General features: G+C 49.6%; 1 protein-coding gene across 2 annotated transcripts in view; it reads left to right on the top strand.

Moving 5' to 3' along the window:
* Positions 1–27,885, top strand: part of XRN1 (5'-3' exoribonuclease 1) — a 1,049,234-nt gene that overhangs the window by 213,303 nt on the left and 808,046 nt on the right. For both annotated transcript variants that reach the window (XM_078666417.1, XM_078666416.1), the window contains exon 16: positions 5,113–5,282. In XM_078666417.1, the coding sequence (XP_078522543.1) occupies positions 5,113–5,282 (170 nt within the window). The remainder of the gene's footprint in view (positions 1–5,112; positions 5,283–27,885) is intronic.

Raw genomic sequence — 27,885 nt, 5'->3', positions numbered from 1 at the left:
TTATAAAGGCAGGGAGCGATTCCTAGATCAAGTAAAGTACCCCTCAACATTTCGTGACTAACGCAGTCGAAGGCGGAGCTTAGGTCCACGAAAGTCATGAATAACTTGTCCTCTTTTGCGACCATATATTTACCAATAATGATAGCTAGGTTTAAACCTTGCTCTACTGTACCCAGACCTTCTTCTTTAAACCTGTATTGGTATTTAGAGAGCACCCCCGAATCTGCTGCCCACTGCTGAAGGCTGTTTAAGATGACCCTCCCGGTCACTTTCATCAAAGAGTCCAATAAAGAAATCAGCCTGTAACATTTGTGGTCCTGGCGATCCCCTTTTTTAAAAATGGGGATCACTATCGCTTCCTGCCAGGTTGTTATAAAACCTATCTTATTAAAGCCGTTTAGTACCTGAGTCAGGAGAGGGGCCCATAATCTGGCTTTTGATTTATAAATGTCCACTGGGACACCATCAGGTCCAGGGGCTTTACCCCCCTGAGCTCACTGCTAGTGCCCCTTCTATCTCCGAAGTTCGAAGTTAATGTTCAGAGGAAATGTTCTTGATGAGTTATTTGTTATATCGCCAACTATAGCGACATCCGGGCCCTCCAACAGGGTATCCTTCTCATAAAGACCAGTGAAATGTTTGACCCAGATGGCTTCGTCTATTGCTATTTCAATACAGTCTGTTTTGCCAATGGTGAAATAAGGGGCATTAACCGCCTTCCAGAAACTTATAGTATCTTTTTTCTGGGAGGCTTCTTGTAAGGTTTCCCAGGCCTCCTGCTTTATGTCCTTTTTTTCTTTTTTTTACCGCTGCATAATATGTGCTTCTGGCATTTCTGATTTCTATAGTACATTTAGGTACTCAATTAGGGCTTTTTTTAAGGGCGGAGTGGGCTTTACTGCATATTGAATCAAACCATCCCTCAGTTTTATCTTTTTGTTTTTTTCGTTCTTGCCCTACCAGAGAGTTATTAATCTCCTCACAGATTTTTGTAAAAGCCAATATAATGGCATCCGGCTCACTGGATTCGGTGAGACAGGTCGTGAAATCTTCCTGTCTGCTTTCTATTAATTTTTGGAGGAAGTGGGCAGGTTTAATTTTGTTCCATTTAATTGTATAGCCGTTTCTTTTTGCTAAATTTACTTTGTGGGCATACAAATTATTTACCACTCCATGGCGATTATTTTTAAATTTCATAGCAGAAGGGAAAAGCTAATTGGGTAATGGTCACTGATTGCTATTACACCCGTTTTAAAATCAATCAAGTTGTATGCAAAGCTGTTCGAAGCCAGGACATAATCGATTAGGGAATTGCATCCCCTACCATTATATGTGTGTTTGAAACTGACCTGAGGTACACACATTTCATTCCCATATCCTAGATCCAATTCAGACATCAAGTTATTTACAAAGTTCCCTAAAGGTGTGTGAATAAAATGGGTACAAGGTTCACCTTTAACATTCACCAAACCACATATGTCGGTATTTATATTTGGGCACAGCAAACAGTTGAAGTCCCCCAGCCATAATATACGATTACCAGTTGGACAACCCCTGTTTGAATTCAACATAGCTTGTAGGAGGCCCTCAAAGACACTGGACATTTCGCACTTAGGTATATTATTATAAAAATGTATAACATTAAAAGTCTCAAACCCATCCAAATTAAGCTCCAGCATCTGAAAAAACTTTGAGTCCACAGCAATATTTTTAACCCTAACTTTAGATGTGTTAGAAATATAACATAAGCCCCCCTTGTTTCTCCCCCTTTCTGATGGCTCGGCGGGGATATGAAAAGAGCTATATCCGTTTATATGCACAGCCTCCCTCTCCCAAGTCTCCTGAAGACAAATTACAGAAAAATCCGTAACCAAAACTCATAAATGTGGGGTCATTTAACTTGTTTGAAAGACCCGCAATATTCCATGAGAGAAATGTTAAGAGCTGCCCCCTCTCATCAGCCTCTGGGGCCGGGGGACACAAAGGTACCTTGTAAGCCCCTACTTTCTCTATGAGAAGTGTAGGTTGAGGTATTTGGGGTTTAGGTGGGAATACATCCGGTATGACCTCTATGCTAATAAGTTTTGAATTTAATCTAGCCAGGTGGTCATCAAAGTTGTAATTATTTTGCTTCTGGGGAGGAGGGTTTTTCTCCATATCCCTCACCCCCTCTACACGCTGGGTTATGGTTGGAGATTCATTCAGTCAGTCAACCATATCTAGCGGGGTAAACCTATTATGTAAGGGTAGGAAGTTCTCAGAAGTTTGATAGCCCAGACTATAGCCTCCCACCCTTCCACTACCCATGGATGACCATACTGCTGGGGCATCCGGATAAATGGGGGGAGGAAAAAAGAAGGATAAGGGTCTAACTTCTATCATCTGTCCTTGGTTGAGGTTGTGATTATGCTGATTCCAGGAACAAATGTACTCCACCGTACGGGGGTCTCTAAAGTTGACCAAAATGCAGTCCCCTGTTACTGTTTTAGAAGTATATCCCACCCAGGGTAGCCTGCGCATCATCATAATCTCGCATGTCATGTGGGGGGGGTAAAGGTCTGTTTAAATTGAGCCAATGCGCAACTTTATTTTTTAAACACGCAAAGGACTCGAGGCTTGAATTTTTTAGTTCTGGTACACCCGTTAAGACTACCACGTACGGGCTCGATTGAGGGGGAAGATATACAGGGCGAGCCCGCCTAGTCTTTACAGCAGTATATTCCCCTTCGGCACCTTTCACTGGTATCACAGATGGCATTGGGTCTTTACCCATCGGATTAGGTGTGGGTTGTGACACAGGTGGACCACTCGTAACACGTGAGTTCGCAAGACTAGGAGTGACTTGCACCGCCCTTTGAGTTTGTAATTGAGTGGGTTGTACATCTGAAGGATCTGCAACTTTGTATGTACTCGTTATGTTATTTTTGGATTTCCCGCATGCCTTGATGCCCTTTACCTCTGACTCTAGCTTAACAAGCTGTTTTTCGACCCCCAAAAGTCTTGTCTCCAGAGGTGCCAATAGAAATTTAAGCACGGACCCTAAGATATTTAGAAAGGAGTCCTCATCGAGTCCTACTGGTCCTAAAGTGCCCCGGGTGTTGGCTGTATTAATTTCTGCGCTAATCCCTGGAGTTTCTACCTGTCTCTGGGCAGGGTGAGCACCTTGAGCTAGGGGGTATTGCGTGTTAGGTTCAGTCTCTAAGGGGGCGGCAGTCATTTTAAGATTATTTCCCGGGCCCTTAGAGGGTTTTAATTTTTTACCACCTACCGCAACGGGCGCTGGCTGTTCCTTTTTTGGGATCGCCCCTTCCTTTCTTCCCCGGAGTTGTCTGGTGTTTCCAGCCTTTGAGGGGCTGTCCCCTACTACCTCAATTACCTCCTTTACTGCTTCATTGTCTATGTTTATGTCAGCCGACAGTTGGGGGTTTGGGGCTGGCAGGGAGCAAAAAGAACCCTGCAAGCTGGGGGGACTATGCAATAACACCTCAATATCGGTGTTGTTAGTTCTATTGAGGGGTTCTGGTGTTCTAGCGTTAGCTAGTGACCCATAGAGGACCTTTTGGCCTGAGCCAAGTCCTGCGACACTCTCCTTTCCATCAGTATAATTCCCTGATCTATAGCAGAGTTTGTTCTAATGATAAAGTTGTCTAAAGTGCCCAATAGCAATGAACCCTCTGCCTTCTTGTTCTTTCTCTCTCGTGTGGACATTTCTGTAACCTTTGTGAAACCAAATGACCGAGCAAAGGCACTTACTCCCCAAGCAAAAGTTCAATAAGAAACCACAGGTTAGAGGGGGGGCCCAGTCCAGTATCGCCCGGTCACGAACGGGCCCGCCCTTGGCCCGGGCTTCACTCGGCGCGTGTCCCGCGTGCGCGACAATGAGCATGCTTATGTATGAGTAGAATAGATGGAGGCGGGAAGAGGGCCAGCTGCAGCGGATCACCGGCCGCACGGCAGTCTGGTCCTCGCAGTCCCGTTGCAGGTAACACCACAGAGTCCAGCCCCAAGATCGGCGGGACGTACAAAGAAGTTCAGCCGTTCACCAAAGATACCGCTGGTCAGATAGGAGATACGGCCAGAAAGCACCCTCTCAGCCACCAGTCACGAGCGGCCCTGTAAGTAAATAAGGGTGGTCTGGACTTTCTACATAGTGTGCCTCATTTTGGTACACTACATAAAAAGCTAGCTTTCTCCGTTAAGCTCATGTGCTACAGATTTATACTTGGTTATCACTCTAATTTACAAAGGTGAGCCAGTGTTCCTCAGAGGAAATTCTGGTTACAACTATAAACAACTCTCAGTATACTTCGGTTTCTTTTGTATCATAGGTTTGGCACCCTGTATCAGTCTTCGCATTTACAGAAAACTACTTTTACATGTGGGCTTTTGAAATGTTGGGGGAAGGATGTGGTCAGTTTCTCCTCACTGAATTTTCTTGAACACAAAGAGGCTGCTCCTCTTTTTAAGGTTTTGTATCCTGCCGAAATAGTATTTTTGCATTCTATTTCCCTTCCCTTTATTACTGCTCAGATATTGTGCTTCAAGCAAAACTGCACTCCATCTTGCCATAAAGGTTTGAGTAGTTTTCTGCTGAATTATGGTCATTCAAGAACCATAAATTAAAGTTTAAAATTAAAACATTAAATGCTTTTATAAAGTATTTTTCCTTTCACTATTTTATTTTATATTTTTAAATACACCCCCTTCAGAACAATTACTCATGCAAACTCTGCCTCTACAGGAACTTCCCTAATGAAGAGTCTGCAGTCAAGGCACAAGAAATCTGGGGTTTAACTACAAGTAATTCCTATTCATTGATATACTTTAGCTGCATTTGTACATGCATTTTATTTGCATAACAATATGGATAATAATTTCAATTTTATTGAAAACCTCTCCAGATTGATTTGTTTTCTCTACTAAAATACCTTCAAATTATTTTTTTTCTTTAATTGGAAATTTGCCCTTAGTTCTTTTCTCCACGTCTCAATATTACTTACATACCAGACAATAATTGTTTGGGAGGGCCATCTTTTACAATGTGTATACCAAGAGGGAAAAGGATCCTTTCCTCTTGATCTCACAGTATCAGTATTTCTTCAATTATTTCAGAACCGTTTACTACAAGCAATGGAGCCTGGCAACAAATGCTTGACTGAAGAAGAGATGAACAGAAACCGACACAGCGAGTGCCTAAAGTACTGGTACGACAGTGAGATGGAGTTTGGATATGCTTCACCATGGCTAGAGAAATTCCCAAATATAAATAGGTGCCAAGCAAGGTAAAGTTGTAATGCTATGATTATTTTATTTCCCCCTCCCAACTTTTTTTCTACGGTCTTTTTACGAGTGTGCTTACAAAAAGTCTAAATGCGGAGAGATTTCATGCAGACTTGCACCACTTATTCAGAAAAACACTTGCTGCTGAATCGTCTATTTTCCTGTTCTGTAACGATTTAGAATCCACAGTTTTTTCTTCTGCAACCAGATGTGAGCGGTTTACTCTCTCATTCCCCTATCCCAGCAAAAAGCAGTCCCTAAAACAATACAAGGACTTATCAGTGCACATTACTCCTACTCTATTGTCCTGGTAGTGCTTTTAATGTTACCCTGTGGTACAAAAGGGGGTGGTGATGGATGGAGCATCTGAACCAATCAAACACTCACACCCAGTCAAAAGATCTGGGTTTGATCCATCACCGTTCTTTAGCCCACTCTGCCACCCCAGTTCAGACATGGCCATATGCAAATCAGTCTGACCCTGTGCCTCATGGGAACAGTCCAGCCCGAACTGCCAAGCCATGCCTTCCCTGGACCGGAAACAAGCTTCCGAGGACCGGTTTCTGGCATTACAGCCGTCTTCAGCCCGGCTTGCTTGAATCTAGTGGCAAAGTGAGCTAGGGACTCACGTCTGAGCATATTATGGCGGCCAAAAGCGGTACAAAAGGGGGTGGTGATGGACGGAGCATCTGAACCAATCAAACACTCACACCCAGTCAAAAGATCTGGGTTTGATCCATCACCGTTCTTTAGCCCACTCTACCACCCCAGTTCAGACATGGCCATATGCAAATCAGTCTGACCCTGTGCCTCATGGGAACAGTCCAGCCTGAACTGCCAAGCCATGCCTTCCCTGGACCGGAAACAAGCTTCCTCTGGCACACACTGCTCTGTTGTGCTTACCATTTTCCTTAGAAATGTTTTCTTCTCAGTATAGTATTTGTAAATATTGCAGAAGTCATGACAATTAGTGCATCGTAGTCTGCAGTAAAACAATAAAGTTCTTCTCTGGTGAGTGTTGATGAATCTCAGAACATTTTACTTTTGAGCATTTGTCATCGAACTATAAGCATATTACTGTCTTCAATTGTTTAGTTATAGCCCACAGTAGAAATCTTGTTTACTACTTGTTCCCTTAATTTTACAAACGCTGTTTGCATAAAGTATGTGCTTATCACCTGCCATGTAGTGTTGTACTTGGACTTTTGCAACTTATTTTTCTTCAAAGAAAGGTGTTTGTATGATGAAATGCATTGTGCTAACCAAGTGGGCAGTGCGTATGGGCACATCACTTCTGGCATGGACAACGAGGCCCCCTACCATCGCGCTGGGGTACTGCTCACGAAAAAAAATCTGGATCCATTCTAACGCCTTGGAATAATTCTAAGGTAAGGAACCCTCCGCTAGATAGTCTCTACCAGATAAGGGGGTTACAGAAGGTAAGTAACTTGTTTGTCTCTCCCCAGAGCATGATGATACCCACTGCAACTCCTGGTCAGCCTTCTGGAACACAAGAGGACCATTTTGCAGCAGAGAGGCATTCATTGGGTCCACAACAAAATGTACCTCTTGTTTCTGAGACTCTTGACGTCCTCGGTGCATGCAGACCCACTCAGAAAAAAAGCGGATAAATGCGACAAGCCTTCTGGCTCACCAGCCCATCCCAGTGATCATCAGCTCCGATTCCTCTCAGCCGCAAAAGCTCATGGGGCCTCCTTTGAACCACTGCCCCTAGCAGTTTCTTTCCTGGAAGGTTGCTTTAATAGTCATAGCATCCTTTAGACTCATTAGTGAGCTGCACATTATAGGAAACTTTTGTCCAGGTCCAGAACAACATGGTTGCTTTTAGAAGCAACCTTTAGTCCGCCTCCCTCAATCCCCCTCCCCCCCTTACCCCCCCGGTCCTTCATTCCAGCTTAACCACATAATTGAGCTCCCTGGCATCTTACTATAGTCTCACTCCGTAACAGAGAGAGGACTTCACACAGTTGACATCAACTGTGTTCTCATTTATTATATAGACTGAAACATGTCCTTCGGTAAAACACAGCAGCTCATTGTTGCCTTTGTGCAGCATCATTAAGTTTGCCCAATATCTAAGCCAAGTGTATCCAGGAGGATTGTTAATTGCATTCTGGCCTGTTATCTCAGCACCAAAATGACCCTACCTGTATACAGTGCCACTATGTTTTTTCTTGGAAATATATGCCCATAACAAACATCTGCAAATCTACCACATCTACAGTACTCCATGCGTCAAACAGATGCTAATAGGGTAAGTAACATAATCCTTATTTAGGCTATCCGAGGAGGAACTGATATCTATATTTTCTGAATAATTGCACAAAACAAATTGCGCCCCATCCTGGTATTTCTGGGTACTTATTGTTCGAGGCATGTGGGCTGCTGAATTCATATCTATAGCATAGATCGCCGCCTAGTGTTGGGTCCGGATGATTGCACATTGTTGTCCTGGAAGAGTCTTCGAAGTATCACGAGATAGGTGGCTCCTCCCCTGGACTACAGTGCGCATAGGCATCGACTCCATCCCCAGATTGTTTTTTTCCGCCATTGGGTTCGGATGCATATTTGATCACTCAAGTTCGGATTCGATAGAAACTTTCTTTTCGGCCCACGGGCCTTTCCTATATCGTCGGTATTGTCTTGCGTTCGGTGCCCAGCTCTGTTCCGGCTCAGTTCCCGAGTCGGACATCTTGAGGAGTCGCGTGGCTCTTCGGTGCTCGAGGCCCAGTCGACGCAACAAGCCTTATTCGACGGCGCATCATGGAACGGAGCCCGTTCAAAAGGTGCCCCGTGTGCAACTCGAAGTATCCCCACATCGATGTCCACCCGGTGTGCAACAAGTGCCTGTCGCCGGATCACGATAAAGCCAACTGTATGGCTTGTTCTCGTTTTCGCTCCAAGAAGACGATTCGACTTCGGCGCGCCAGGAGGCCCAGCAGACGGCACCTGACCCGGTGAACATTTTCGATAGCGAGGGAGGAGAGGCAGACGTGCAGGAAGTTCGAGAGCCGATTTCAAATCCAGCGGCAGAGATCGACTCCAGCTACGACGCAGACGTCGAAATGCTCGATACAGAAGACGTCGTCGACGAGGTAGGAGACGACAATGAGGCCTATGGGGCCACGGAAGATAGCTCAAGCGAAGAGCTATGCCCCGTTCGGACAATAGCTAAGGCTCAGGTCGAGGGATCGCCACATGGCCTTACCCAAGATCTTGCACCTAGATCCACGGTCTCGCATCCGGGCCCGGCTACGGACACTTCTACGGAGCTGCCATTGGTCAAATCGAAACCGAAAGAGAAAGCTTCGGTCTCGACAAAACCGAAAGTGATAGAGGCGCCGTCGAAACAGAAAGCGCCTGTCGCCTTGGTCGGCTCCACGTCTTCAGACCTGTCGGTGCATACGAAGCCAAAGAAGATTGTCGAACCGGTGAAGTCACTCAAGGGCGTCGAGCCGAAGACTGGGGCACCGAAAGCGCTTGTCAAGGCCGCCGGCCCGAAGCCGTCGGCGCCGAAGGCCGTCGACACAGACAAGGGACTCGGAGCTACAAAAGCTGTCGATCCTGCACGTCGGCCGGACAAGGCCAAAAGTACTACGACCCTCGAGTCCGCACATGGTAGTATCTCGAGAGCACCTGTTGAGTCGGCGAAACCGTCCGCATCCTTCACGAAGCAGGTGTCGGCCTCGTTGCAGCGCATTAAGGACAAGGCTTCCGCGGTCGATCCGCAGGATACTTCCACGCCGAAGCCTGCCGCCAAACCGCAAAAGTAGACGGCGCCGATTCAGTTCACGCTGCCTCCGAAAGTGGCGCCGAAGGCGTTCGCGTCCAGGAAGGTCGTCGAGGCGTCCATGAAGGTGTCCACGGGGCCGAAGCCTACCCCTGCAGTTGTAGGCACAAAGCATCGACAACCCCTACTTGAGGAGCAGTCGGAACAATTTCGACGCCGACACCGGTAAACTTTCCATTTACAAGCGGAAAATCACGCCAGCACAGCCTATGGAGTCCTACACAATTCCTTTGAAGAAGAAAAACGATTCAACAGATTCCCCAGTTCTTGTGGAACTGATTAATCCACGTGCTCAGGACACTGCTTCGATCTCGCCCAATTATTCGGATGTGGAGGCTGGAGAAGGTGACTATGATGAATACAACTACCCTGCCGATACTGATCCTGAAGATCAGCATGACACATGGGCAGATGCTGCGGACACAGGGGATCCACAAACTGCCCCGGACACTCGTGTATACTGTCAAAACCTCACCTACTGAGGATTCTGTGGCATTTAATGCACTTATTGAGAGGGCAGCCAAGAATCATGACGTCCAGCTCCATGCTGACCCTATTGAAGTGGATTTCCTGTTTTACACATTTTCCACCTCTGAAAAGACCGTAAAGACTCTGCCAATGCTGAAGGGTGTCTTAAAACATGCTGCAGACATTTTTAAAGAACCCACACGTGCCAGGGTTATAAACCCCAGAATTGAAAAAAAGTACAAGCCGGCACCTGGCGACCCTACCTACATCAAAGGCCAGTGCCGTTGGACTCTCTAGTTGTCTCTAATGCCCGGAAGAGGGCAAATTCACAAACTACTGGTGATGCTCCTTCCCCTGACAAGGAATCTAAGGTGCTAGAAGAATCGGGGAAGAGGGTGGCGGCTCAAGCGGCCAATATCTGGCGCATTTCTAACACGTAGGCACTCTTGGCCAGATATGACAGGGCACATTATGATACACTTGAAACCCTGTTACAACACTTACCAGATGAATATAAGGAGGCAGCGGAGATGCTCATTCAAGAAGGGAAGCTCATCTCAAATGCTTCTATTGAGTGTGCACTGGACGCAGCGGACATCGCGGCCAGGGCCATTAACACAAGTGTAATGTTGTGGCGTCAGGCCTGGCTCAGAATCTCCGGGTTCAAGCCGGAGATACAAACCACCATCCTAAATCAGCCTATAAACCCTGATCACTTATTTGGGCCTGAGGTGGACACCACCCTGGAAAAAATCAAAAAAGACACCGAGACTGCAAAGTCTATGGGGGCTCTCCAGTCCCAGCAGTTCAGGGGTAGTACTTTTCGTCGCTCAAGCAATAGAGGTGTTTCCAGAGGCCAGCTGTCCCAGCAAACACAGTACACTAAAGGTGGTGCGCAAACCTCATACAACAAATAGAGTAGAGGTGGCTGTGAGAAGTTGGCCTGATATGCAGTGCTCACTATTCTAGTGATCACTATGTATCAGTCCAAACAACCCTTATTGATGATTGGTTGTAAGTCAACCTTATAGACCAGCTATCCTAGTAGCATGGATACGAGCAGTCTAAGGCTAAGACTCTAGAGGGCGTGTTAAGCCAGCTGTTTTACCATCACATTACCCCTTGAACACCAAGTGAAAGGACACCACACAAGTTGTTATGAAAATAAACAGGTATTTATTTATAACAAGTCTACCCTGAACTCTTTATGAGTCAGGGAGCTAAGCACAATACAAAACTCTTAAGAAAATACTTTAAGTCGCACAATTTACACAAATGCCCTAGGGGCACGAAAAACCATATACACAGTAAGTAGAATGCGAACTTGCTAGCAGGTAAGTAATACTTTTCTATACTCAGGAATCGCTAGGCCTACAATTCTAAACACTGGGATTAGATGCAGGAGACCTGTGGACGTCGTGTGCAGAGTGGGAACTCTTACGCATAAGGCGGGAAAAAGTCTATGGAGGCTAGCAGTTGCAAAGTTACTGTTCTCGGGCGAACCCGACTAGGTGGATCAAAAACGGGAGTGGATCCGAACACTTAGGGTGTTGGACTATGCTGGAGCACCGGAGTACTCAGGTTACCTAGCCCAGGGGCTGCGGCTGCATAGGGTTGAAGTTGCATCGGAAACCCTCGTTGAAGATCCAGGAGCCTGAAGAAAGAGTTGCTGGCAGGCGGCCAGTGAAGAAAGTTCGGAGTGATCCAAGCCTGGATCAGGGAAGAAGAAACCTGTAAGCAGAGGGGACCAAGTTCTGAATCACTAGCCAGTGATTTGAGTGGGCACCAGGATGGCACCGGACAAAGTCACCTCAGCCAGGTGAGTGGGCGCTGCTGGGCTCTGCAGTCTCTCGGACCAGGAGGCGTTGTCGGCGACCAGGATGGAGGTGCGAGCTGTCCCACGAAGGTACTTGCTGTCGACGTCGCTGGACCCAGGATTGGGCAACAAGTCTTGGCAAATGCAAGGCCCACGCGGTGGACCTAAAATGGCGTCTTGAGTGGACCAGGAGGGTCCAGGGTGCTCCTCTTTTGGAGGGGAGCAAGGGCTAGTCTGGAGCAACCAGACCAGCAGTAGTTGTCGTTGTGGAGCGTCGTGAGAGGGCCACTAGCCAACGGGCAAGCGACCTGGACAACGCGGTGAGCAGCAAAAAGCAGAAGGGCCCCACACAGATCTCGTGGATGCAGGGGGGCTGAACTTCGGTGCTGGAGCTGCTCAGGGTCGGGGCTTCTCTTACCCCAAAGCACTCAGTCGAGGGTCACTCGGGAGTCGTGCTGGACAAGCGTCGTGCAGTTCTGAAGATGGCCGGTCCCTCGAGGTCTCGTCACACCCACGGATCACAGCTGGGCTGATGATGTAGGTTGAGCTCAGAGGTGCCAGGGAAGCCGGTTCTCGTCGTGCTGGAGCAGTCTTGATCCGAAGGAGAGACTGGCAACAAACCGCGATACTTGGTTGGTGCCTGCTGCTGCAGGGTGACTACTCCTTAGTCACAAGGGAGAAATCTTGAGAAGAGTCTTGAGTTCCTTCTTGCAGAAAGTAGTTTCAGGATTCAAAGATGATCTGATTTGGAAGGGGGCCAGTTCCTACCTTTATCCTGCAAAAAGGGGCTGGCACGCGACTAAGTCCTGCCCTATGGGTGGGACTAGGAGGGGGGTGGTTACACCCCTCTCCTTTGGCGGGCTTTCCCCAGGTCAGGGGCTGGAGTGCCCCTGGAACTGGTTCCAGCCGGCCTATGCACAGTGAGCACCGGGGTGCCACTTGCAGTCACCTTCCTCTAAAGCCCTGCCTACCTAGAATACACAAAATCCTGTCTGGGACGGTGCTGGCACCGCCCCTGGCAGGAAACCCTTTGTCCTTGCCTCCTGGGCTGGGAGGACTCCCAGCAGCAGGAGGGCAGACTTGTGTCTCGGTGGCAGCATCCATTTTGTGGAGCTAAGGCTCTGTCTGATTTTAACCGGGGTTACAGGTTACATACATGTCGTGTCCCTCTAGAAGGGTGGAATGCTAACCCCGTCGCCAGAATTGGCGAGGGGTTAGTATTCCAATTCGTATGACACCTTACTCGACATGTTTTGATAAAGCGATACCAGAGTTGGCATATAACCGCGAGGATTATAATGCACTTAAGAGTATATGGTATGCGATATCATGGAAACGGCTACGGGATGGATCCCGAAAGCCGCAGACAGGCTCAGCTCATGCCAGAGCACTATCTCACACGATTCCAAGCACTCTGCCTTCAGGATTGTCAAGGCCTGCCATAGGAGTGACTGATAGGAGATCTGTGTGCCCATTTAGGGTTAGATATAGGTATACTATATCTAAAGCAAAGGGTGATTACACCACCTTGCCCCAGCTGTCGTGCAGCCAGTTGTGTCAGATTTGGATGGCCAGCCAGGGGTGGCATAATACATGCTGCAGCCCCTGGTAGGCCCTGGGTACACCTATGCCCTGGGTACCTAAGGTACACTGTACAGGGACTGATAAGGTGACTCAGTATCCAATGAGATATGTACCTAAGGTACATGGAATCCATTTTACAGAGAGAGCAGTAGGCCTGGGGTCCTGAATAGCAGGGCCCCAGGTCAACTAAGTCAGAAAACCAGCAAAACACCAGGCAAAAAGTTGGGGGCAACCATAGTCAGGGATCTACCTTCCTACATAACCCCCCCCCCCCCAAACGAAAGGAGATAAGGCTATCCTTGACCAGGTAAGCCTATATTGCCTAAGTGGCCATATAAGGAAGTACCAGCACTGGCATGGTTACCCCCTATCTCATGGTCCACTAAGCAATCCCTCACCCTAAGGGTATCTGAGGGTCTCCACCATAGGGAATCTCTACCTGTGGTGTGTTTTGGCAAAGTAAAAGACTGGAGCTGGGATGGAGTACTGAAGTGAGACTCCACTAATGTAGGGCTCAACTTCCTCCAATCACCATCTACCATGTGTGCCTTTCTTTCCAGGACTGAGTTGCTATGAGCTCTCAGGGTCAACCTCTGGCTACCTAAAGCTGGAGGCTGGGTCCCTCTGGCTTACTGGAGGGACAGGTCCGGTCTGGGGCCCTCAGGTCCCAAGTTTGGCTGTGCCCAACAGTGTCCATCTGTGGGAGGTCCCTAACTAATTTTAAGGGGGATCCCTCAGGAGTTTGTTTTATTTTCACTTGGCTAGGACTACTAGCTTCAGTGCCCTTAATCTGCTGATTGGGGAATTCTTTTGGACAGGGGCCCCTTTGGGGTCCAACACTGGCCTCCCTGACCTCTACAGCCCTGGGCTGACTGAGGCAGGGTAGAGAGGGGCAGGTTACCTGCTCCAGACTGGGTCCCACCTTGGAAGGGTCCACTGACATCAGGGGTTCTGCCAGGCTAGGCCTGACTACCTCTGTGGCAGTTTCTTCACAAGGGGTCAGATCAGTTCCCTGAGGAGGCTGATCCTTTCCTAAAGTCTGGTGGGAGGGAGATTTCTCTTCCTCCTCAATGCTCTGTCTGAGTGGAGTGATCCATAGTTTCAGGCTTCACAACACTATTATCTGTCTGAGTTTGAGCTGTGGCCATCACAACTCTCCCAACTTTTTCAGGAGGGGGCTCAGTTTGGGTATGGGCTGTGACCATCACAGCCCTGCTAACCTTTTCTGGGAAGGAAGCTGTCTGAGATTGGGCTGTGACTGGCACAGCCCTCCTGACCTGTTCAGGGAGGATATCTGTGACTGGGGCTGTGGCTATCACTGCCCCACTAACCTTACCATGGGTGTTTACCATTTTAGAATGGGTTTCTTGCTCTACTTCAGCCCAGGCTGAGAGCTCTAAATCATTCCCCAGTAGGCAATCTACAGGCCAGTTTGGTGACACTGCCACTCTCTTGTGGCCAGTGACACCTCCCCAGCTGAGATTGACCACTGCCATGGGATGATCTCTCTGTACTCCATCAATATTGGTCACCTGGTATGTGGCACCAGGTAAAGGTTGCCTTGAGGGGACTAGACTCTCAGTCACCATGGTGATGCTAGCCCCTGTATCTCTATAGGCCTCAACTTTTATACCATTGATGAGGGGCTCCTGTCTGTACTTGCTCAAAGTGTTGGGACAAGTTGTGAAGTTGGCAAACCCCATGCCAGTCTCACAGACAAGAGTATCTAAGTTTGGGGACCTGGTTAGGCCAGAGTCCCCAGGAACTCCCAAAGTAAATGCACCCAAATTCTTGGGGGCACTCCCACCACCTGGGGGATTACTACTAGTAGTAACAGGAGGTTTGGGAATGTTACTTGGGGGTATGTTCTCCTTATTGTTATTCTTTGGGCAACTGCTGTCAGTTTTCAAATGACCCACCTGTTTACAGGGATAACAATAAGGTTTCTTCTGGTTATTAGAAGGATTCTGGGACCCACCCCCCTCAGAGGATTTTTGGGGCCCTGATGTGGTTTGATCTGTAGATTTATTCCCACCCTTCTCTTGAGGCTTGGTTGATTCCCTTTTCTGGTCACCACCTTGGTTCTTGGGCCTAATCCTGGTTCTGACCCATTTGTCTGCCCTCTTACCCAATTCTTGTGGAGAGGTCAGATCAGAGTCTACCAGGTGCTGGTGTAATAACTGGTTCTGACAATTATTTAAGACTTGCTCTCTCATAATAAGATTATATAATCCTGTGAAGTCAGTAACCTTGCTACCCAGTAGCCAGCCTTCCAAAGCCTTAGTGGCACAATCAACAAAGTCAGACCAGTCCTGAGACTGAGTTTTCTGGGTGTCTCTGAACAGCAACCTGTACTGCTCAGTGGTTAAGCCAAACCCATCAACCAGTGCATTTTTCAGGACCTGGTAATTGTTAGCATCCTCAACTCTAGTAGTGAGGAGCTTATCTCTACCTTTGCCATCAAAGGAGAGCCACAGTATAGCTGCCCACTGACTCTGGGGAATGCACTGCACAGTGCAGGCCCTCTCCAAAGCAGCCATCCATTTCTGGATGTCATCCCCTTGCTTAAAGGGGGGCACTATTTTTGTCAGGTGTTTAGTATCTAAACCCTTCTCTTTTTCTCTTGGGAGATTGCTGCCACCAGTGGGAACTATCCCACTCATCTGCTGCTCTCTAGCAAAGGCAAGCTTTTCTTTGGCCAGGGCAAGTTCTTCCCTTTCAATCCTCAGAGCAGCCTGTCTCATTCTTGCTTCATGCTCCATTCTCTGAGGGGAAGTCAATCTCCTTTGGGGAGAGTTCCTTCTCCTCTGAGAAGAGGCATTAGAGTGCAGAGATCTATTGGAGTCCCTAGAAAGAGATCTATCTCTCCTAACTCCAAGGTTAGGCCCACTTCGGGTCAGTACTGGGGGTCCCCCAGATCCTAGCCCAAGTAAGTCTAAGTTGGCCCTAGTTAGCCTTCTGACTACCTCAAGACCTTTGTCTACCTCATCCCCAGAGAGTTCCTCTTGATCCTCCTCCTCAACTGCATTTGCAGTGTTGGGGAGGTCTGGATCCCCAGAGGTACCCTCTAAGGCTGGCATATTCCCATCTAGCTGAGAAATCTTTCTCGCATCATAAGTCTCTAAGAGACCTATCAGAAAGGGAATGGTGGGGTTAGACCCCTGTTTCAGTTTCCTGGAGGTACACACTTGTCTCATCTCCTGGAAACTGAGAGCTGCATATCTTGATTTGACCTGTGGAGGGTCAATAACCACAAGGGGGGTCTCAGTAGACTCTCCTTGGGTAGACATGCTTTTCTAGTGAGGTGTAAGTGGTGCACTTACCTACACTATATGTTTGCCTACTGATCCCTTGCTAGAGTTGTAGTTTAGGGTGTGCTAGGCCCTAGGAGCTACAACAGCTTGTTCAGTAGAACTCAGAGTATTCTAAGCTAAGTTATATGTACCTTAGTACTTATGTGATCTTTCACAAGATATTCTTAGGATATGTGTGGTAAAACAACAGCAAGCTCAAATCCCAACCGCTGCTCACCAATGTGAGAAGTTGGCCTGATATGCAGTGCTCACTATTCTAGTGATCACTATGTATCAGTCCAAACAACCCTTATTGATGATTGGTTGTAAGTCAACCTTATAGACCAGCTATCCTAGTAGCATGGATACGAGCAGTCTAAGGCTAAGACTCTAGAGGGCGTGTTAAGCCAGCTGTTTTACCATCACATTACCCCTTGAACACCAAGTGAAAGGACACCACACAAGTTGTTATGAAAATAAACAGGTATTTATTTATAACAAGTCTACCCTGAACTCTTTATGAGTCAGGGAGCTAAGCACAATACAAAACTCTTAAGAAAATACTTTAAGTCGCACAATTTACACAAATGCCCTAGGGGCACGAAAAACCATATACACAGTAAGTGGAATGCGAACTTGCTAGCAGGTAAGTAATACTTTTCTAGACTCAGGAATCGCTAGGCCTACAATTCTAAACACTGGGATTAGATGCAGGAGACCTGTGGACGTCGTGTGCAGAGTGGGAACTCTTACGCATAAGGCGGGAAAAAGTCTATGGAGGCTAGCAGTTGCAAAGATACTGTTCTCGGGCGAACCCGACTAGGTGGATCAAAAACGGGAGTGGATCCGAACACTTAGGGTGTTGGACTATGCTGGAGCACCGGAGTACTCAGGTTACCTAGCCCAGGGGCTGCGGCTGCATAGGGTTGAAGTTGCATCGGAAACCCTCGTTGAAGATCCAGGAGCCTGAAGAAAGAGTTGCTGGCAGGCGGCCAGTGAAGAAAGTTCGGAGTGATCCAAGCCTGGATCAGGGAAGAAGAAACCTGTAAGCAGAGGGGACCAAGTTCTGAATCACTAGCCAGTGATTTGAGTGGGCACCAGGATGGCACCGGACAAAGTCACCTCAGCCAGGTGAGTGGGCGCTGCTGGGCTCTGCAGTCTCTCGGACCAGGAGGCGTTGTCGGCGACCAGGATGGAGGTGCGAGCTGTCCCACGAAGGTACTTGCTGTCGACGTCGCTGGACCCAGGATTGGGCAACAAGTCTTGGCAAATGCAAGGCCCACGCGGTGGACCTAAAATGGCGTCTTGAGTGGACCAGGAGGGTCCAGGGTGCTCCTCTTTTGGAGGGGAGCAAGGGCTAGTCTGGAGCAACCAGACCAGCAGTAGTTGTCGTTGTGGAGCGTCGTGAGAGGGCCACTAGCCAACGGGCAAGCGACCTGGACAACGCGGTGAGCAGCAAAAAGCAGAAGGGCCCCACGCAGATCTCGTGGATGCAGGGGGGCTGAACTTCGGTGCTGGAGCTGCTCAGGGTCGGGGCTTCTCTTACCCCAAAGCACTCAGTCGAGGGTCACTCGGGAGTCGTGCTGGACAAGCGTCGTGCAGTTCTGAAGATGGCCGGTCCCTCGAGGTCTCGTCACACCCACGGATCACAGCTGGGCTGATGATGTAGGTTGAGGTCAGAGGTGCCAGGGAAGCCGGTTCTCGTCGTGCTGGAGCAGTCTTGATCCGAAGGAGAGACTGGCAACAAACCGCGATACTTGGTTGGTGCCTGCTGCTGCAGGGTGACTACTCCTTAGTCACAAGGGAGAAATCTTGAGAAGAGTCTTGAGTTCCTTCTTGCAGAAAGTAGTTTCAGGATTCAAAGATGATCTGATTTGGAAGGGGGCCAGTTCCTACCTTTATCCTGCAAAGAGGGGCTGGCACGCAACTAAGTCCTGCCCTATGGGTGGGACTAGGAGGGGGGTGGTTACACCCCTCTCCTTTGGCGGGCTTTCCCCAGGTCAGGGGCTGGAGTGCCCCTGGAACTGGTTCCAGCCGGCCTATGCACAGTGAGCACCGGGGTGCCACTTGCAGTCACCTTCCTCTAAAGCCCTGCCTACCTAGAATACACAAAATCCTGTCTGGGACGGTGCTGGCACCGCCCCTGGCAGGAAACCCTTTGTCCTTGCCTCTTGGGCTGGGAGGACTCCCAGCAGCAGGAGGGCAGACTTGTGTCTCGGTGGCAGCATCCATTTTGTGGAGCTAAGGCTCTGTCTGATTTTAACCGGGGTTACAGGTTACATACATGTCGTGTCCCTCTAGAAGGGTGGAATGCTAACCCCGTCGCCAGAATTGGCGAGGGTTAGTATTCCAATGCGTATGACACCTTACTCGACATGTTTTGATAAAGCGATACCAGAGTTGGCATATAACCGCGAGGATTATAATGCACTTAAGAGTATATGGTATGCGATATCATGGAAACGGCTAAGGGATGGATCCCGAAAGCCGCAGACAGGCTGAGCTCATGCCAGAGTACTATCTCACACGATTCCAAGCACTCTGCCTTCAGGATTGTCAAGGCCTGCCATAGGAGTGACTGATAGGATATCTGTGTGCCCATTTAGGGTTAGATATAGGTATACTATATCTAAAGCAAAGGGTGATTACACCACCTTGCCCCAGCTGTCGTGCAGCCAGTTGTGTCAGATTTGGATGGCCAGCCAGGGGTGGCATAATACATGCTGCAGCCCCTGGTAGGCCCTGGGTACACCTATGCCCTGGGTACCTAAGGTACACTGTACAGGGACTGATAAGGTGACTCAGTATCCAATGAGATATGTACCTAAGGTACATGGAATCCATTTTACAGAGAGCAGTAGGCCTGGGGTCCTGAATAGCAGGGCCCCAGGTCAACTAAGTCAGAAAACCAGCAAAACACCAGGCAAAAAGTTGGAGGCAACCATAGTCAGGGATCTACCTTCCTACAGTGGCTATCGCGGAAACAGCGCCAAGGGCAGAGGTCATGGACACAACAACTCCCGATCCTCCGCCGCCAACAAACAGTGACGCCTTGTCACTGCCCCCCGAACATACAACACCTGTCTGGGGGAGACTCCAACAGTTCCTGCCAGTCTGGGAATCCATCACCACAGACAGGTGGGTCAGAAAGCTTATCCAGTACGGTTATTGTCTGGAGTTAACATCCACTCCCCCCAACATTCCCTAAAAACACCGTCCTATGTCCACAGAGCATTTGCACTTATTGCAGCAAGAGGTGCTCGTCATGCTGCAAAAAGGGGCAAGCGAGCTCGTACCAGTGGAACAAAGAGGCTCGAAAGTGTACTCCCTGTACTTCTTGATCCCAAAGAAAGATGGGTCCCTCCGACCCATACTGGACCTCAGGCCCCTAAACCAGTACATTCTCTCAGAACACTTTCATATGCTCACACTGCAGCAGGTTCTTCCGTTGCTCAATCAGGGGGATTTCCTCGCAACATTAGATCTAAAAGATGCATATTTTCACATTCCACTACATCGGTCACACAGAAAATACCTCAGATTTACCATTCAGAATCAGCATTACCAATTCAAAGTCCTCCCTTTCGGAGTAACCACAGCGCCCAGGGTGTTCATGAAGTGCCTGGCAACAGTGGCTGCGCACCTCAGGAGACAAAACGTTCACGTCTACCCTTATCTGGACGACTGGCTTGTGCAAGCAAAGTCGGCCCAGCAGTGCGCTGCCGACATGTCCCACACCATTCACCTTCTTCACGATCTGGGATTCTCACTGAATTATCCAAAGTCACACCTTCAGCTAGCTAATGTGCGGCAGTATCTGGGCGCGACGATAGATACTCTGGCGGCCACTGCGCAGCCAACTTCTGTGCGGATCAACAGCATTCAATTGCTGATACAGAAATTCAGACTGCAACACTCGCTTCCAGCACGAGTGTTCATGCAGTTGATAGACATGATGGCCTCCTGCATCTTCATAGTCCCGCACGCGAGACTACATATGCGTCTGCTTCAAGAGTGCTTGGCACGTCAGTGGAATCAGGCTCACGGACAGCTAAAAGACCTAGTGTTGGTGACCGGTCGTGCATACAACTCTCTGCATTGGTGGAATCCACACAACCTTTGCAAGGGCCGACCGTTCCAGGAGCCTGTTCCACAGATCATCCTAATGACGGACGCTTCTCTCCAGGGTTGGAGAGCTCATGTACTCCACTACACAGTGCAGGGACTATGGACAACGCAGCAAAAGAAGATGCACATCAACCTCCTAGAGCTGATGGCAATCTTCATGGCAATGAAGGCATTCAAGGTACATCTGTGCAACAAAGTCGTGTTGATCCGGACGGACAACATGACAGCCATGTACTACATTCAGAAGCAAGGAGGTAAACAGTTCGAGGCATGTGGGCTGCTATATTCATATCTATTGCTTAGATCGCCGCCTAGTGTTGGGTCCGGATGATTGCACATTGTTGTCCTGGAAGAGTCTTCGAAGTATCACGAGATAGGTGGCTCCTCCCCTGGACTACAGTGCGCATGGGCATCGACTCCATCCCCAGATTGTTTTTTTCCGCCATTGTGTTCGGATGTGATTTCGACGTCTCCTGTTCGGAATCGATAAAACAATTTCTTTAAGGCCAAAAGGCCTTCTTTACTTCGTCGGTATTGTTCGCGTTCGGTCTCGTGTGTACTCCAACTCTTCGAGTCGGATATCTGAGGAGTCGGGTGACTCTTCGGTCATCGAGGCCCTGTCGATGCAGCAAGACCCGGACGACGCTACGATGGAACGGAGCCCGTTCAAGTACTGCCCCGTGTGTGGATCGAAGTACCCACACATCGACGTGCATCCTGTATGCAACAAGTGCCTGTCGACGGACCACAACGAGGCCAACTGTATGGCCTGCTCGAGATTCAGGTCGAAAAAGACGCTCAAGATTAGGCGCGTGGCGCGCCTCGAGGCCCAGCGATCGGCAACGGCGGACATCTTTGGCGACCCTGAAGCAGACGAGCAAGAGCTTCGACTGCAGATCTCACCTACATCGGCGGAGGTCGAGGCCGACTACGGAGAACCCGTTGAGGACCTGGACCTAGAAGAATACGTCGAGGAGGTAGGGGACGACGAGGAAGTTTATGGGGCCGTGGAAGATAGCTCGGAGGAAGAGCTATGCCCCGTACGTACAATTACTAAGGCTCAGGTCACGGGATCGCCACACGGCCTTACCCACGACCCTACTCCTCAGTCCTCGGCCCCGCCTCCTGGCCCGGCTACAGACATACTAGCGGAGCCTCCACTATACAAATCGAAACCGAAACCATCGGAATCGAAAACAACAAAGATGGCCGACAAACCATCGACATCGAAGACGTCGGGGTCTACATCGAAACCGTCGTCTTCGGAGCCCTCGAAGCCGCAGAAGGCTGTCGAACAGGCTAGGCCACCGAAAGGGGCCAAGGAGGCCGGCTCGAAGAAGGTCGTCGAGCCAGTGTCGACTAAGGTGGTCGAGTCGAAGTCGAAGAAGACTGTCGGGACACCTTCAACCAAGCCTGCCGCACCGACAGGCAAACGGACAGTCGAAGCGAAGTCATCGAAGGGCACCGAGCCAAAGTCTGGAGCCTCGACGCAGTCGGATAAATCTGATGCTCCATAGTCTGCGACGTCGAAGACTAAGGCCGGGACGGTGAAGCAGAGAGCAGCTGTCGAAGGTGCGTCCGCGCCTCCGCCACCCAAGGCAATATCATCGACGCTCGGCTCTTCCCCTGCGGGTGGACAGAGGTCGTCGGTCGGATCGACGAAGCCGTCCGCTTCTTTTACCAAGCAAGTCTCGGACTCCCTGAAACGGTTGAGAGACAAGGGGTTGGAGCCAACCACACCTTCGGTACCGAGGACCAGTGTTCCACTGAAGACGCCTTCCTTGCCGATCCTCTATACGCTACCACCAAAAGTGGCGCCGAAGGCTTTTGCACCTCGTACGGTGCCCGAGGACTCGGAGCCATTGAGGCAGACTCAGCTTAGCGGAGGCTTTGGTCGACCACCTTTATCTACGAACAAGGAGAGCATTTTATCGATGCCGACACGGGTAGATTAACGCTCTACAAGAGGAAAATTACAGCCCAGCCTGTGGAATCATATGTAATACCTCTAAAGAAGAAAAAGCCTACACCAGACACGCCGGAACTTGTTGAACCCATTCCACAACGGCCTAGGCGGAGTCCTACCCCTTCACCCACTTGCTCACATGGAGATGGGGATGAACAAGATCAGGGGTATAACTTCCCAGATAATACTGACCCTGATGCGCAGCAGGACTCATGGGTGAACTCTGGTGATCAGGGTGACCAGCAGGGGGTCGGTGACCCACAGATGTATGGGGTGAAAACTTCTCCAACTGAAGACTCTGCGGCGTTTAATGCTTTAATTGAAAGGGCGGCTACAAACCATAAGGTGGAGATGCATGCCGACCCTGTGGAAGTTGACTTTTTGTTTGATACTTTCTCTGCATCAGAAAAAACTGTGAAAACACTTCCAATGCTTAAGGGGGTTCTCAAGCATGCCACAGACATTTTCAAGGAACCCACCAGAGCGAGGGTAGTGAACCCACGAATTGAAAAAAGTACAGGCCGGCACCTGGGGACCCTACTTATATACGAGGCCAGTTGCCTCTAGACTCTTTGGTGGTCTCAAATGCCCGCAAAAGGGCGAATTCGCAGACAACGGGTGAAGCTCCTCCCCCGGACAAAGAGTCAAAAGTGCTGGAGGCAGGGGGCAAAAGGGTGGCTGCGCAGGCAGCCAACATATGGCGCATATCTAACACACAAGCCCTATTAGCCAGGTATGCTAGGGCGCACTATGACACCTTAGAGCAGCTCTTACAACACCTTCCAGACGAGTTTAAAGAAGGAGCTGAGTTGCTGATACAAGAGGGCAAGCTCATATCTAACGCTGCAATTAAATGTGCGCTAGACGTGGCAGATACAGCGGCGAGAGCAGTCAACACAAGTGTTATGTTGAGGCGTCAGGCATGGCTCCGCATCTCAGGGTTCAAGCCAGAAATACAGACGACTATCCTCAACCAGCCCGTCAATCCGGACAGACTGTTTGGGCCTGAGGTTGACACCACCCTCGAGAAGATCAAAAAAGATACTGAGACGGCTAAGTCCATGGGGGAACTTCAGTCTCAGCAATTCAGGGGAAACACTTTTCGTCGCTCAAGTGCGCGGGGTGCTACCAGAGGACACTTGGCACAGCAGTCACATTTCGGCAGAGGAGGCGCCCAGGCCTCGTACCCAAAACAGAATAGAGGTGGTTACAGAGGCAACAGCGCCAAGGGCAGAGGCAGAGGCAACAATAGTTCCCGTTCCTCTGCTGCCAACAAACAGTGACTCACTGTCACTGCCCCCCGACCATCCAACACCTGTCAGGGGGAGACTCCAGCAGTTCCTGCCAGTCTGGACGTCCATCACCACAGACAGGTGGGTAAGGAAACTTATCCAGTACGGTTACTGTTTGGAGTTAACGTCCACTCCACCCAACATACCCCCAAGACAACGACCTATGTCAGCAGAGCACTTGCACTTATTGCAGCAAGAGGTTCTTGTAATGCTGCAAAAAGGCGCAATAGAGCTCGTGCCGGTGGAGGAAGAAGGCACAGGGGTTTATTCCCTGTACTTCTTAATCCCGAAAAAGGACGGTTCACTCAGACCCATTCTAGACCTACGCCCCCTCAACCTGTACATCCTCTCAGAACATTTTCATATGTTAACACTGCAGCAGGTTCTTCCATTGTTAAACCAGGGAGACTTCCTCGCAACCTTGGACCTCAAGGATGCTTATTTTCACATACCACTCCACCCATCCCACAGGAAATACCTCAGGTTCACCATACAGAACAGGCATTACCAGTTCAAGGTCCTACCCTTCGGAGTGACCACTGCCCCCAGAGTGTTCACAAAGTGTCTGGCGACCGTGGCGGCGCACCTCAGGAGACAGAACATGCATGTCTACCCTTACCTAGACGACTGGCTCATTCAAGCAAAGTCGGAACGGCAGTGCGCCGCAGACATGTCCCACACTATTCACCTCCTTCAAAGTCTGGGGTTCTCACTGAACTATCCAAAGTCGCACCTTCAGCCAGCCCATGTGCGGCAGTATCTGGGCGCGACAATAAATACTCTGACTGCTACGGCTCAGCCGAACCAGGTGAGGATCGACAACATCCAGTCGCTCATCCAAAGGTTCAGACCGCAACACTCACTCCCAGCGAGAGTGTTTATGCAGTTGATAGGCATGATGGCCTCCTGCATCTTCATAGTCCCGCACGCAAGGTTGCATATGCGTCCGCTCCAAGAATGCTTGGCGCATCAGTGGACACAGGCTCAAGGACAATTGAAAGACCTAGTGTTGGTGACCGGTCGGGCATACAGCTCTCTGCATTGGTGGAATCCACACAACCTTTGCAAGGGCCGACCGTTCCAAGAGCCTGTGCCGCAGATCATCATGACGACGGACGCTTCTCTCCAGGGATGGGGAGCTCATGTGCTCCACTACACGGTGCAGGGACTATGGACGGCACAGCAAAAGAAGATGCACATCAACTATCTAGAGCTGATGGCAATCTTCATGGCACTCAAGTCCTTCAAGGTACATCTGTGCAACAAAGTCGTGTTGATCCGGACGGACAACATGACTGCCATGTACTATATCCAGAAGCAGGGGGGTACGCACTCTCCACAGCTGTCTCATCTGGCTCAGAGCATGTGGAAGTGGGCCATTCAGAGGAACATTTTCCTCATGGCGGAACACCTCCCGGGCAAGGACAATCAGATGGCGGATCTGCTCAGCAGGTACAGCCATCAAATGCACGAGTGGGAGATACATCCATCAGTACTCCACCCGTACTTCCAGCAGTGGGGTCATCCAGAGATAGACCTGTTTGCCACAAGGGAAAACGCAAAATGCCAAAGCTTTGCAGCCAGGTTCCCTCACCCGGAATCGCAAGGGAATGCGATATGGATGAACTGGTCAGGCAAATTTGCGAACGCTTTTCCCCCAGCGCCTCTCATTCCGCTGGTGGCAAGAAAGCTAAAGCAACACTCGATGACTCTCATCCTGGTTGCTCCAACATGGGCACGCCAACCATGGTACACCACGTTTCTAGAACTTTCCGTGGTACCGCATCAAAGGCTGCATCTCACATCCAGGCTCTTGACGCAGAACCATGGCGACATTCAGCATCCAGATCCGTAACAGCTCAATCTGGCGATCTGGCTCCTGAGGTCTTAGAGTTTGGCTACCTTAACCTGCCTCCAGAATGCATGGACATCATCAGGGAGGCGCGGAAGCCCACTACAAGAGCTTGCTATGCAGCAAAATGGAAGCAGTTTGTCATTTATTGTACAGCACATAACATACACCCGCTAGATGCATCCATTCCTAACATCATCTGCTATTTGTTGCATCTTTACAAATGCAATCTAGCGTACGCTTCCATTAGGATACACTTATCCGCCATAGCGGCTTATCTTCAAAACAGGCAGCATCTCTCTTTTTTCAGGGTGCCTGCCATTAAAGCTTTTCTAGAAGGGCTGAAGCGGGTCATTCCTCCCAGGACCCCACCCGCTCCAGTATGGAATCTCAACGTGGTCCTCACTAGGTTGATGGGCCCACCTTTTGAGCCTCTACATTCGTGTGAGGTTCAGTTCTTGACGTGGAAAGTGGCTTTCCTCATTGCTATCACGTCTCTAAGACGTGTTAGTGAGCTACAAGCGCTCACAATACAAGAGCCATTTATTCAAGTCCATTCGAACAGGGTAGTGCTCCGCACTAACCCCAAGTTCCTTCCAAAGGTGGTGTCACAGTTTCATGTCAATCAGACGATTGAACTGCCTGCATTCTTTCCAAACCCAGAAACAGTAGCGGAAAGAATGCTCCACACGCTGGATGTTAAAAGGGCATTAATGTACTACATTGACAGAACACAACACTTTAGAAAGACACAGCAGCTTTTCGTTGCCTTCTCAGCACCGCACAAAGGCAACCCTATTTCCAAAGATGGAATAGCCAGGTGGATCGTTAAATGTATTCAGATTTGTTATCAGAAGGCTAAACGCACTTTAACGGTCCCCCCCAGGGCGCACTCCACACGCAAGTTGGGGGCCTCCATGGCATTCCTAGGTAACATTCCTTTGGAAGACATTTGTAGAGCAGCCACGTGGGCTACACCACATACATTTATCGGAGGCCCTCGCGTTCTCCATCGTTCTGACCCCATATCAATCTGTGAAGGGACTATTGGTCTATAGACCGCCTGGGCCACCTGGAATGTTTTTTGAAGATCTTGATGCCGTCTTACTTAGACTGGCCTTGAAAGCAGAGCACTGCATAGTGGCTGGAGATTTTAACTTCCGGATGGATGATCCTTTGGACGCGGCCGTAATTAAACTCTGTGAGGCTATGATACCATTGGGACTGTCTCCCTACGTGCAGGGGCCGACACATGTTAAGGGGCACACTCTGGACCAGGTGTTCTCGACTTCCCTTTTAGAGGAGCTAGAGACTATCCCGGTACTATGGTCTGACCATCTGCTGGTTAAATTTTCCATCAAAGGTACAGCTAAATTGGCGGCTGCTGCCGTTCAGCAGCATGGTCGAACACATAGGGCCTATCATCGAGTGACCCCGGAGTTGTTGGCTCAGGCGGCTTTGGATCATCCCTGTCCTCTCTCGGGTGATCTGGCTGGGGATTTGGATTCCTTGCAGGATTGGCTGTCCGATAGACTCAACGACCTTGCTCCGGAATTAGTTCCCCGACTCACTCCTAAACGAGTTTCCGCCCCCTGGTTCACCGTTGCACTGTCGGCTAAGCGGCAGCAGTGCAAGGTGGCTGAAAGAGCGTGGCGGGCAAAATATGAGGTGGAGGCTAAGATGATCTATAAGAGCATGGTCAAAGAGTATCATCAGGATATACGCATGGGTAAAAAAATCTACCTGGCAGGGAGGATCGAAGCTGCCTCCAATTCCTGTAGGGAGATCTTCTCTATTGTCAGGGAGTTTACATCCCCACGGACTAATATCGCTGAAGAGAGGCCCTCTGACTCGTGGGCAGCAGATCTTGCTGTTTTTTTTACTAACAAGATCCAACTCATCCAGGACTCTTTTCCGGCCACTACACTCACGGAGCGGACTGATTCTGAGGCCAATCGTGCACCTCAGGCTTCGCCAGGCGTGACACTGGGCGTATTTCCACCGTTATTGGCGCCCGCTTCTTTAGCACTGATGGGCAATTTGAAATCGGGTTCTCCTTTGGATCCCTGCCCCGCTAAAATTCTGGCGAAATTGGCGGAGGTGATTAACCCATTAGTCAACCCGCTAATGAATCTCTCGCTGAGTCAGGGAGAGGTCCCGCAGGCCTGGAAGCAGGCGATGGTCATCCCGCTGCTCAAGAAGCCTGGTCTGGACCCTAAGGCCCCTGTGAACTATCGGCCAATCTCTCTGCTGCCGGCTCTTACGAAGGTTGTTGAAAAGCACGTGCAGACGGTGCTTTCCAATTTTCTGGAGGCGAACGAGATTCTGCATGCCACCCAGTCGGGTTTCCGCCCCAACCTCAGCACAGAGACGGCGCTCCTCGAGGTCTCTGAAA

This window comes from Lissotriton helveticus, chromosome 11 (genome assembly GCF_964261635.1).
Source record: "Lissotriton helveticus chromosome 11, aLisHel1.1, whole genome shotgun sequence".
NCBI classification, from domain to species: Eukaryota; Metazoa; Chordata; class Amphibia; order Caudata; family Salamandridae; genus Lissotriton; species Lissotriton helveticus.
The sequence above is the reverse complement of the archived record's forward strand: the minus strand, read 5'-3'. Positions and strand labels throughout refer to the sequence as shown.